The 12,873-nt window shown below is 41.8% G+C and overlaps 1 protein-coding gene across 1 annotated transcript; it reads left to right on the top strand.

The window, feature by feature from the left end:
- The first annotated feature begins 4,534 nt into the window (after positions 1 to 4,534).
- Positions 4,535 to 7,385, top strand: CST11 (cystatin 11). The gene is made up of 3 exons (XM_007956259.1): positions 4,535 to 4,759; positions 5,410 to 5,514; positions 7,302 to 7,385. Exons 1-3 carry the CDS (start codon positions 4,535 to 4,537, stop codon positions 7,383 to 7,385), a joined length of 414 nt encoding a protein of 137 aa, XP_007954450.1.
- The last annotated feature ends 5,488 nt before the right edge of the window (positions 7,386 to 12,873 follow it).

Genomic DNA, 12,873 nt, shown 5'->3' on the forward strand with positions numbered 1-12,873 from the left:
CAAAAAAAAAAAAAAAAAGAAAGAAAAAAGAACCATATGATTATATCAATCGATGCAGAAGAGACATTTGATCTAATTTATCACCTGTTCCTGTTCAGAACTCTCAGCAAAATAAGGATAGAATGGAAATTCCTCAACATAAAAAATGTATATATGCAAATCCAACAGCCAACATCATTATTAATGGAGAAAGTCTCAAGGCATTCCCCTTATGAAGGGGAACCAGACAGGGATGCCCTCTATCACCCCTTCTAGTTAACATTGTATTGGAAGTCTTGGCCAGGGCAATAAGACAAGAAAGAGAAATGAAAGGCACACAAATTGGCAAAAAGGAAGTAAAAACTATCTCTATTTGCAGACGATACAACATGATCCTATACATAGAAAACCCAAGAGATTCAACAAAAAGATTACTGGAACTAACAGAGAGGTTCAGCAAAGTGGCAGAATACAAGGTCAATATACAAAATTCAGTTGGATTCCTCTACACCAACAAAGAGTCCTCTGATAAAGAAATAAGGGAAACAATACCATTTACAATAGCTATTAAAAAGACAAAACATCTAGGAATAAACCTTACCAGAGACACAAAAGACCCATGCAAAGAGAACAATAAAACACTACTACACTCCTTGGAAGGAAGGTTGGGCAATCCTACTTCCGTAGTGATACTGCCTCGGAAACCCAAGGAGGGGTCGCTATGAGTCGGGGCCGACTCGACGGCACATAACAACAACAACAACAACAGTACTACAAGAAAACAATAAAACACTACATAAATGGAAGAACCTGCCTTGTTCATGGATAGGTAGACTGAATATTGTGAAAATGTCACTACTATCTAAAGCAATCTACACATTTAACGCAATCCCAATCCAGATACCAATAAAATTTTTTAAGGACATGGAAAAACCAATTACTAACTTCATATGGAAAGGAAAGAGACCTCGGATAAGCAGAACACTTCTGAAGAAGAATGAAGTGGGAAGTCTCACACTCCTAGATCTTAAAACCTACTATACAGCCACAGAGGTCAAAACAGCATGGTATTGGTGCAATGATAGACAGATAAACCAGTGGAACAGAATTGAAAGTCCAGAAATAGACCCACCCATCTATGAACACCTGATCTTTGACAAAGGTCCAAAACCCATTAAATGGGGAAGAGACAGCCTCTTTAAGAAATGGTGCTGGCAAAACTGGATATCCACTTGCAGAAAAATGAAACAAGACCCATACCTTACCCCATACACAAAAATAAACTCAAGCTGGGTCAAAGACTTAAATTTAAAACCCAAAATTATAAAATACATTAAAGATAAGATAGGGACAAATCTGGGAACCTAATTTATGGCATAAATAGACTATGCAGCATAACCAAGAATGCACAGGAGCGAGATGACTGGGACTTTTTAAAAATTAAATTCTTGTGCACATTGAAAAACTTAGTCAAAAGGGTAAAAAGAGAACCTACAGTTTGGGAGAAAATATTTGCCTGACATATCTGATAGGGGACTTATCTCCAAAAATCTATAGAAAACTTTAACACCCCAATATCAAAAAGACAAACAACCCAATTCATGAATGGGCAAAAGGCTTGAACAGACACTTCACTGAAGACAGTATATTTTGGCCAACAAACACATGAGGAATTGCTTGTGATCATTAGTCATTAGAGAGCTGCAAATCAAAACAACCATGAGATATCATCTAACCCCAGCAAAAACAGCAAAGTTCAACAGGACAGAAAATAACAAATGCTGGTGAGGTTGTGGAGAGATTGGAACTCTTGTGCACTGCTGGTGGGATTGTAAAATAGTACAACCATTGTGGCACATGGTATGGCATTTCCTTACAAAACTGAAAATAGAAATACTATTTGACCCAGCAATTCCATTACTAGGAATATATCCTAAAGAGGTGAGAGGCAGCGCATCAACAGACATATGCACAACTTTGTTCATCGCAGCACAATTCACTATAGCAAACAGATGGAAACAACCTAAATGCCCATCAGCGGATGAGTGGATAACCAAATTATGGTACATGCACACAGTGTCTGATGCTTGTACTCTCAAATCCTCATTTGTCTTTGAATTAGCTTTGAGAATGGTCTCTAGCCTATGCCATGCTTGGACCCTGCATGTAGCCATGTCGTTTCTCAGCAGCCTGCTATGCTCCGCTGACCTTGGGACTTACAATGGACTTAAGTTAATGGCCTGCCATCTGGTTTGGTAACATCGGGACTGTGCCTTTTTACTTGTCAACCTTGGGGAGTTCTCAGCCTCAGCAGCCAGCAGCTGTCTGAGTGAAGAAATGCCTCTAGCTCCAGTGGGCCGGAAGCAAGAGGCAGAGCCGGACCCCAAGGTTGAGGGGCTTTCACCCAGCCCCTAGAGCCTGGCAATTTGAACTTGGACTTAAAGCCTCCAAATTGTAAGAATAAACTCCTGTTTGTTTCAGGCCATCCCATTTGTGGTATATTTCTTGTCAGAGTGGTACTAGGTAACCAGAATACACCTCATTGTCCAGGTTCATTCAGCTGGCAGAGTGGCAGTGCAGGCCTCACACCAGGCCTGATTGATTCCCATCCTCCTGCTGCTTCTACTTTGTCGCTATGCTCTGAGACAGACAGAGGAGCCCTGGGAATACGGTCGGGTAGCCTAGACAGTCCCCTTTGGCAACATCACTTGCCCCAATGATGCCAAGACCCTTTTCCCCTCCACTGGGCTTCAAGAGTGACTAGAAGTCAGTATGATTTATGCTGGGACCACCTTCCTTCCCTGCATCTTGCTGCTGCTTCGCAGAGTTCTCTTAGCTGGAAAGAAAGGCAAAAGGTCCCTTCTGAGACTAATTCAAAGACAAATGAGGATTTGAGGGTACAAGCATCAGACTGCCTTGTCCTTAAAGGGCTATTATCCAAAGGAGAGGGCTTCTAATGCAGCAGCTGTAACAAGCAGGTGGCCTGAGGATGATCTCTGCACTAACCTGTTTTGAAAGAGTACAGTCTTTCTCTTGTGCAGGCATGGACAGGAGAATGGGTATCTCTATGAGTTTGTGTGTCTGTATGTTTCAATGTATGAGTGTATGCATGTAGGTGGGTGTCTATGTGCTTATATGTGAGTGTGGATATGTGTTGGGGTGCTGTCTGTATGTGGAAATGTGAATGTGTGAGTCTGTGTGTAGGTGAGTGGGTGTCTGTGTGTTTCAGTGTGTGTGTGTTTCTGGTGTGGTGTGTATGTAGCTATCTGTGTATTTCTGTGTGAGTGGCTATGTATGGGGGGGGTGTTTCTGTGTATGTGTATTCATTTTGGTGAGTGTAGGTGATTGTTGGAGGGGTCTGTAAGAAAGGGCTGTGGGGGTACTAGGAGAGAGCCCTTGTTGCCTTTTTGTTAGCCCTCTGATGGCCCCAAGAAGGTCTGTAGTAAAACCTGCCTAATGATGACACTTGGAACAGCCTCACTGCCCTTCTAAGCACTCTTATCTATGTTTACCCAAATCCTCTTCTGTGATCCCATAACACAGGAAACCATCATTGCATGTACGTTCACACTACTTTCCTAAATAGCACCACTAAAACAAGAGCAGAGCTCTGAGCTTCACCATACTGAGCTCCGCTCATATCAATCTTACAATGCTTCCATCTTTACCTGGAGCCAAGTATGAAGGACCTGAGAAGTTTTATCCCTGTGAGACAAGTTATCAGTCCTAAAATTTTGTGTCTCACAATACAGATCCATAGCCTCTGCCTCAGCTGCTTTTCTGTCTCTTCTTCCTCTAGAACATGTATCAATCAAGTTGATTTCACTCAGAATTTGGTACACTCAAACAACTTATTATAATCAGCAATAAGAATTGTTTATACTTTTCACCTGGCCCACCTGCTGCTTTGTCTGTTAGGGGAAGCTATTGGCTAAATAGGAGCTCTGGTAGCGTAGTGCCTAAGGCACTTGACTGCTAACCAGAAGGCTGGCAGTTCAAACCCACCAGCCACTCCTTGAAAGGAAGATGGGGCAATCTACTTTCATAGTGATACTGCCTCGGAAACCCAGGGAGGGGTTGCTATGAGTCGGGTCCGACTCGATGGCAAATAACAAAAACAACAACATTGGCTAAATTGGCCTTCAGGAGCCAGGTCAGGGGAGAGACAGCTTCTTCTGCAGACTGCCCCTCCTTGTAGGTATCTTACCTCCACTGCCACAGCCAGTCAAGAGCCAAGGTCACCAGTTCATGTTCCAGTTCCCTGAGCTCAGACATCCCCTTGTCCGCCTTCCTTCCTGTCCTTCAAGAACGCCCACAGGCTAGGTGAGGTGAGCTCAGTGGACAGAGACACCAAGACAATGCTGGGGCAGCAGAATGGAGTGTGTAGTGGAGGAAGCCACCCCCAAAAGAGAAGAAATGAATTTGTGATTGTCAATCATTAACAAGTTTCCCCCTGTTCTCTTCCACTGGCAGGCAGCTGCAGATAAAAAGGGAGAAGGAAGTGAGAAGAGCTGTACATGCACCATACAGGGAGGACTGATCCCTGGGAGAGTCCATGGCTGGAGGCCGGAATGCCCTTCAGCTCCTGCTTGCCACATTGGTGGCCCTGATTTCCTTAACCAACCAAGCAAGGAAAAAAACTTTTATGACAGTCCAAGAAGTGTCTGTAACAGAACCTTACGTGGAGGACACAATGCAGTTCCTGATCAGCAAGTACAACCAGGAGAGTGAAGACCTGTACAACTTCCGGGTAATTCGTGTCCTCAGCATCCAGAAGAGGGTATGTACAAGCCCACTCCTCACTGCCTTGCTCCAATAGGGCTGCAAGTGCTGGGAGCATCCCACTCAAGGGATGTTCAAACTTACTTAGGTTGAAGTAGACATTTTAAGAAAAACAAATTCACTAGAGTAGATGAGGTCACTAAAATGATATTCAGGCCCAAAGGCCAAATCTGCCTACTGCCTTTTTTTTTTTTTTTTAATAGTGTCATGGGAACCCTGCACATACATTTGTGTACACTGTCTCTGACTGCTTTCACACTACAACAGCAGAGTTAGAGCTATAATTGCCTGTCCTGGCTGATGTTGAGATGTTCTACCAATGTACCAGTGTGGTACATCAGTTGTGACAGTGACTTTCTGGTCTGCAAACCCTAAAATATTTACTACCCGACATTTATCAAACCCTGCCCAAAGCAATTTTCACTTGTGTTGTCCAAGAGGTAGTTTTGTCCATGGAGAAAGAGATGGTTTCTGGCAAATTTTTCTCAAATGACAAAAGGAGGCAGGGGAGTCCAATAGGAAGGGGAGAGAGAAGCCCACTATTAATCCTGGGCTGGGTCTACTGCCCTGGTGTGGCACATAAAAGACCCCATTATCAAGAGCTATGAGACGGGAAAAGGGATATCTCCTTATCCTTGCTTCCCACAGATTACTGACCACATGGAGTATCACATTAACGTTGAGATGCGACGGACCACGTGTCAAAAATCAGAGACCATGAACTGTGGATTTCAGGATGGAGAGCTTTACAAGGTAGTGGGGGGAAGCACATCAACTTAGAAACAGTTCATTTTTCAGTGGATGTTTCTGTACTTCTAGGATGAAGTAAGGTAGCACTAGTTGGAAGTTTTACTCAACCTTGCTTGAAAGAAATGTGTGGATAGTTGTACACAACTCCTTTTATGAGGAGGGAAAATGAAGATAAACATGAAACTGACTGAAGCCATGCCTGGCAGATATTGCTGCTTCATTACTGAAGGATTGTGGGGAGGAAAAATTGGAGGGAAGAGTTGAGGTGGCAGAGTTGCAGAAGGACAACCAATGTGACTGACTTGGTGTGCCCAGCTGCATATCTGAACATCAGACTGGCTTAGACAGACAGCCCTGGACTCCTGTCCTCTGCTCCTTTCACCTACCAGTGTTTGGAGGAGGATGAGGAGATAAGAAAATTAGTTCAGAAATCATCCAGCTGCTGGTGGCACTGGGGAGGCAAACCCTCTTGTGTATGATCTGCTGAGGAATCCCTCCCTAATGCACCTTAGTCACCTACCTACTTCATTTCCATCCAAGTATTCACTTGAAAGGGGGCTTGCCAGATCTGGCCCCCACCAGTACCCTTGCAGCATGCACAGTCAGGGCAGATACCACATGCACAGGGGACTTTTGGAAGTCTAACATCCTAGCAGCCCTGCATATCACTTTACTTTACCCAAATGAATTCAAACTAGGATGATGTGTGTCTTGCCTGGAATAGCACTGATTTATGCCCAGTATTTTAGTGCAATCATTGATCACTTTTGCTTTTGCTTACAATGTGTTCTCGTTTCATTTATATATGTGGTCACCCCAGTGCTAATGGCCTGAGTGTTTCCAACACAAAGCCTTGTCCATCCACAAGCTCCCTCCTTACTCTCTACAAGAATGATTCCTTAAAATCTGACAGAGTAGACCTTTTTGGTTCTCCGTGACATCTCTGAAAATAATAATAATAAAGTTTACAGGAAAGTAAAATTAAAAGAACGTATTGACTTAAGAGATTGAATTGCTGAAGTTAGTATTGTTTCTTATCATAAGAGAAATGTAAATACTTAAGCCTCCCATTTCCCCACCCAGGGGTTTCAAATGAAGAGTAGGAAAACAAAAATCTGAGAGGTAAACATGTCAGAGTCCTTTAGAGATAACACTAAGAATTGTTAATGGATAATATGTGAAATATATTTAAAGTGTTGTTTTCTTTTTATAATGGGAGAAGAGGCATGAGGGGAAAAAAGTAAATATTGGGAGAGAATAGGGAAAGAAGATAGAGAATGTAATGGATGGATGGAAGAAAGAAAGGAAAGATGGGTGGGTGGATGGATGGATGGAATTTTGGAAGGCTAGATAGATGAATGATAATTGGATGGATGAATGGATGGATTTTTGACTGGATGGATGGATGGGTGAATGGATGGATGCATGGATGCATGCATGGATGCATGCATGGATGGATGGATCCAGTAGAGACAATGAAAGGAAAAGTGTGAAGTGAAGAATACATGAGTAAAGATGAATAGGGAGAAAATAATCAGTAGTTTCCATGGTGAATGGAGCTGGGAAGATATTTTATTTCTACTCTGCAAATATGACAACAAACAGAAAGATACTTTGTGGGGTGCTATCATAAATTTGACTATCAGGTAACTTAAATCAAAATAAAATCAAACTAGATCTGAATTGGAGGATAGTGAGAGTTTGGTGTCATTTCATTGTCTTACCCCCTCTTTCAATTTTAAATGCACCTTAGTCTCTTTTAAATATTGATTTTTGTTTTTGTTTTTTAGCAAATCAAGTGCTCCTTTTCAGTGTTTGTCATACCTTGGTTTGAAAAATATAAAATTCTGAGCAAAAACTGTACCAGTGCCTAGGTGTCTTGGAGCATATACCTGCAGCCACCCTGTTTTATGGGCTCTGCAGTGAGCAGACCACGTGGAGTATAAACAATAAATGTCTATGAACTGTTCTCATAATGCTCTTCTTGGTTTTCATTTCACCCTTCCCCCTGCCCAAAATATTTCACCTCAGAACTGTATAATCTGAAAGTTGTCTGGGCCAGGGCAGTTTTGTAGTCCAGATGAGGTCAAATGAATAGTGCTTTGACTTATAATCCATGCTTGGATGTTAGCTGAATTTAAGCCTTATCCTCATATCAAGTAGGATTCTTTAGATTTGAGAATAAGAAGGTAAAAAGAAGGGAGATAAGGGAAGGGAATAGGCTCAAAGAACATAGCCTTAAAGGTCAGAAGGTATTTGCAAGTAGGGCCCATTTTCATCTCTGAAGGGTCCCAGTAAAGAGTATCAGTTCGCTTGACTAAAGTCTGAAATGAGGAGAGATTATACAAAGAATTCAGAGAAATGAGGGTCGTTGTTACTGATGACTAGGCTGAGAGATGTGCCATATGTTTGCAGGCAAATGTGCTTTCTAATACCAAACCCAAGAATCAGACTTACACCCCCACACACCAGCAATATTGGCCTATAGCAGGTCTCTGCCCCAAGGGATATCTATCTGGGAGGAGCAAAGGAAAAGATATGCTCCCTGCAGGAAGGAGGAAAAGGAGCTCTAGTGGCTTAAAGGTTAAAGTATTCCGCTGCTAACCAAAAGATCTGTGGTTCAAACCCACCAGCCACTCTGTAGGAGAACGATGAGGCAGTCTACTTCTGTAAAGACTTAAAGCCTTGGAAACCATATGAGACAGTTAGTCTGTTCTAAAATGTTGCTGTGCATTGGGATTGACTCAATGGCAGTGAGTTTTGGTTTTGAGCGTAGGAAGGAGGGCCTGGACTAGGTCTGGGCTACAATGCCCAGTTTATTTTTCCCAACTATATCAATCAGGGGGACCTCTGGTGGCATAGTGCCTAAGGCATTTGACTGCTAAACAGAAGGTTGGCAGTTCAAACCCACTAGCCACTCCTCAGAAAGAAGATCGGGCAATCTACTTCCATAGAGATAGTGCCTTAGAAACCCAAGGTGGGGTTGCTATGAGTCAGATTTGACTTGATGGCAGTGAGTTTGGTTTTTTGGATACCAATCAGATTTAAGTCCACCAAGAGAAGAATGGTTGAAGATGGGGAGAGGCCAAGATTACTATGTTAAAATGACTTCCTTTCCATGGATGGCAGCATCAGAAGTTGGGACTAAGCACTTCCATACCCCAACAGCTTGATTCAGGGTTTTAAAAAATGTCCCCAAGTCATCTCTCCACCTATTTCTTCCTTGTGGTCTCCAAGTGGCTGCCAGAAGCGTATTGGGCCACATCAGTCCTCCTTCATATTCAGTAGGAGAAAAGAAAAAGATCTCAGAACTCAGGCAAAAGTCCTGGGGTGTAATGCTACTAGGGAACTCTAAAGACAATGTACACACAAACCCCACACATTCACACATGAGCATACACACCAAACACAAACACATACACACATGCACACACACACAACATATATGTATGTGTGTGTGTGTGTGTGTGTGTGTGTATATATATATATATATATATATATATATATATATATATACATCTGAAAAGAGAAGGAGTTGGGGTGTTTATCCAACAGCTCCAGTCAGTTATTGGCTGAGGATATCTCCTCAGGGGCATTAATCACCTAGAACCCCTAGCCTGGGGTGACTCCAGGACAAGCAAGCAACCAGAGAGTTACATCAGCAAGGGGCACGCTTGCTGGCATTTGGAAGTAAGCTGGCATGCACAGAAAGGGTAAGACCTGAAAGGATACATGCAAAGCACCAAACAGGATACTCCTTACTCTTAGTAGTGAACTGAGATGGAGTTTCCCCCAGTTGAAGATACCTGGGAACTGTGAAAGAACAAGGAGCTCTGGTGGTGTAGTGCCTAAGGCATTTGACTGCTCAGAAGAAAGGTTGGGCAATCTACTTCCACAGTGATACCACCTGGGAAACCCAAGGAGAGGTCGCTATGAGTCAGATGTGACTCAATGGCAGTTTTAGTGTGCTCAAGAATCTATTTCAGGTGGGACTCAGATGGGATTCCCCTCCACCAACTATCTGTGCAAATGCTAACCTACAGTTTCCTCATCTTTAACCTTTACTAATAATACTGACTTTCTGGAATAGTTATAAGAATTAATGATAATGCACGTAAATTGCTTAACATAGCTCTTAGCGCAGAACAGATTCTCAAATCAGTGTTAACACTTAGTAGAAATATATGCAATACAGGTACCAATTGTTCCAGTTACTCCATCAGAATTCCTCTTTTTTTTAAGTTTTCATTACTATTGCCTTTTATTATCATTATCTTTGTAAATCTTATCTTTATTTGTTTTTGGGGGTTAAAAATATTACATATAAACTTACAGATATATTTTAATACATGCATACGTAAAAATATGCACATATGTTAAAAAAAATGGATGGCATGAACATTTTGTCAGTTGTAGTAACAACTCAACTTGTGGAAACTTCTGTGTCATCTGGTGTATCCCTGGGAATGGGGATGGCATTTCTACTCAGAAAATTAGTGAAAGGTGTCTATATGGTCATTTTAGGTGCCGCAATATTGTATGTAGTACATATGACTATAAGATACACCAAAAAAAGAGTCTTAAGTGTGGTTCAGCATAATTCAAATATAGATAATCGAGGACTACTTGTAGAAGACATGTAATATTAATCAACATTCAATACTCATCTGTTATTGTGGCTATTTTTCTCTCTGAGGAAGTTGTTATAATTTGAGCGAGAAGAAAAGGTGGAATATTTGTACCTATTAATCTATTGAATCTCCAATGGAATTTTTTGTCATTAAAATAATTACAGATTCATAGGAAGTCACAAAAATAGTTCAGAGAAATCTCCTACACCCTTCATCAAGTTTCCCCCAATGGTTATATCTTAAGCAACTATAGAAACATATCACAAGGAAACTGACATTGGGACAATGTGCACGCATAGCTCTACACCATTTTATCACATAGGTAGATTTTGTAACAAATCATGATACAGAACACATAGATCTCCATTGTGCTGCTCCTTTACCCAACCCCTTTCCACCCTCCATCCAATCTCTAATCCCTGTTGTTAGGTGAGGTCGAGTCGTCTCTGACTTGTAGCAACACAGCAGAATCAAACATTGCCCAGTCCTGTGCCAGCCTCACAATCATTGTTAAACCTGAGCCCATCCTTGCAGGCACTGTGTCAATCCATCTTGTTGAGGGCCTTCCGCTTTTTTTGACCCTCCACTTTACCAAGCATGATATCCTTCTCCAGGGAACGGTTTCTTCTGACAACATGACCAAAGTAGGTGAGACGAAGTCTGGCCATTCTCACTTCCAAGGAGCATTCTGGCTGCACTTCTTCCAGGACACATCTGTTAGTGCTTTTAGCAGCCCATGTACTCTTAGAATTCTTCACCACCATCACAACTCAAAAGCATCAACTCTTCTCCAGTCTTCCTTATTCATTGTCCAGCTCTCACATGCATATGAGGCAATTGAAAATACCATGGCTTGGGTTAGGCACACCTTAGTCGTCAAGGAGACATCTTTGCTCTTCATCACTTGCAAGAGGTCATTTGCAGCAGATTTGCCTAATGCAATATGTTGCCTGCTGACTTGACTGCTGCTTCCATTGGTGTTGACTGTAGAACCGAGTAATATGACATCCTTGACAACTTCAATCTTTTCTCCATTTTTGGATGCTAATCCCTAGCAATCACTAATTTGTTCTTCATCTATATAACTTTGCCAGTTTGAGATTGTTGTATTTTGTGATTGGACATAATGCCCTGGAGATTCATCCAGTTTGCTGCATATATTAATAGTTTGTTCCATTTTATTGATGAGTGGTATCTCACAGTATAGATGCACCACTTTTTTACCTCCTCATTTATTGTAGAACATGTCCTTGTTTTCAGTTTGGGACTATTTCAAATGAAGCTTCTATTAAGAATTATGTACAGGCTTTGTGTGAACCTACGTTTTTATTTCTCTGTGATAAACACCCAAATATGAGAATGCTAGGTTATATGGTGAAGTGTATGTTTACTTTAGTTTTTTTAAGAAACTGACAAACTGTTTTCCAGACTGGCTGTATTATTATGTAATATCCCTCTCTGTTCCTGGTCATTTTCTTTGGTCTGAAGTCTCCTTTATCTTTTTTCACTATAGCAGCCCACTTCCCTTCACCATGTCTGATTTAATGCTCACCTGGTCTGTTTACCTATGAGCCATGTAAAGGCAAGAGTCATAAGTCTCCTTCCACAAGCCATGAGAAATAGGAGGCTCAAAAATTTACATTACAGCAGAGAGTAGCACAGTAGGTCAGTGGCTGCTGTCCTAGGATTGGCCCTCCTGCAAAGTTGGCTTTGGCTAGAATCTGTGAATTCCAATGGTAAATAATTCCTATGCTGATAAAAAATGTTCTCAAAATTATAAAAGTGTACTGTGCCTAAATTGTTTGTACAATGTTGTTTATGGTGAACACCTGATTTTCTTCTGAGTGTCTGGAATCTTAGTATGGACGACGTAGACGATACCTACATGACTAGCCCCCAGTAAGAACCTTGAATGCTGAGTTTTAATGAATCTCATTGGTTGACAATGCATTGCCTTGTGTGCCTACACTGGAAGAGGTCTCTTGGAAGCTTGCTCCTGACTTCCTCTGTATTTCATTCCATGCACTTTTTCCCTTTGCTGATTTTGTTTTGTGTCCTTTCACTGTAATAAATGTTAGCTGTGAGAATGAGTGTTGTGAGTTCCCCTGCTCGATCACTGGACCTGAGTTTGGTCTTGGCCCCCAATACTCACAAAGAATGTATGAGTCACAGTGTTATATATGCATAATAGGGCTCCTCCAAGTTCAGGCCAGAGGTCAGGATGTACCTGGATCCAGAAAAGCCAAAGAGAGATGGTCTAAAGGAGAAAAATTATGAAATCTTTCTGCTCAAATTATATTGATTCCCTAAAGGTGCTTAGTGCCTAAGGCACTTGAGTGCAAACCAGAAGGCTGGCGGTTCAAACCCACCAGCCACTCCTTGGAAGGAAGACGGGACAATCTACTTCCGTAGTGATACTGCCTCAGAAACCCAAGGAGGGGTCGCTATAAGTCAGGTCCGACTCAACGGCACATGACAACAACAACAACAAAGGCCACTGAGCATATGAGTGTGTGTGCACATGTGTGTGAGTGTGAGAGTGTGTGTTATGTGTATGTGTGTGTGGTGTGTGTTCATGTGTGTGTGTGCATATGTGTGTTTAAGTGTGCATGTGAGTGTGGGGGTATAACAAGACCCGAATGAGAGAGATAAGTCTTTTTAGAATATTATAATAGAAAGTACACAGCAAACTGCTCTAAGGTTGTAATTGAGAGTTTTTACACTTGTTTGC

This window comes from Orycteropus afer, unplaced genomic scaffold, assembly GCF_000298275.1.
Source record: "Orycteropus afer afer isolate SDZICR_OR568_19922 unplaced genomic scaffold, OryAfe1.0 scaffold00594, whole genome shotgun sequence".
Classification (NCBI taxonomy): domain Eukaryota; kingdom Metazoa; phylum Chordata; class Mammalia; order Tubulidentata; family Orycteropodidae; genus Orycteropus; species Orycteropus afer.

Excerpts from the sequence above, each read along its gene's own strand:
- CST11 (XM_007956259.1), top strand. The coding sequence starts at position 4,535 with ATGGCTGGAGGCCGGAATGCCCTTCAGCTCCTGCTTGCCACATTGGTG. Across the intron at positions 4,760-5,409 it reads TCCTCAGCATCCAGAAGAGG|ATTACTGACCACATGGAGTA; the intron begins GTATGTACAAGC and ends TGCTTCCCACAG. Across the intron at positions 5,515-7,301 it reads AGGATGGAGAGCTTTACAAG|CAAATCAAGTGCTCCTTTTC; the intron begins GTAGTGGGGGGA and ends TTTGTTTTTTAG.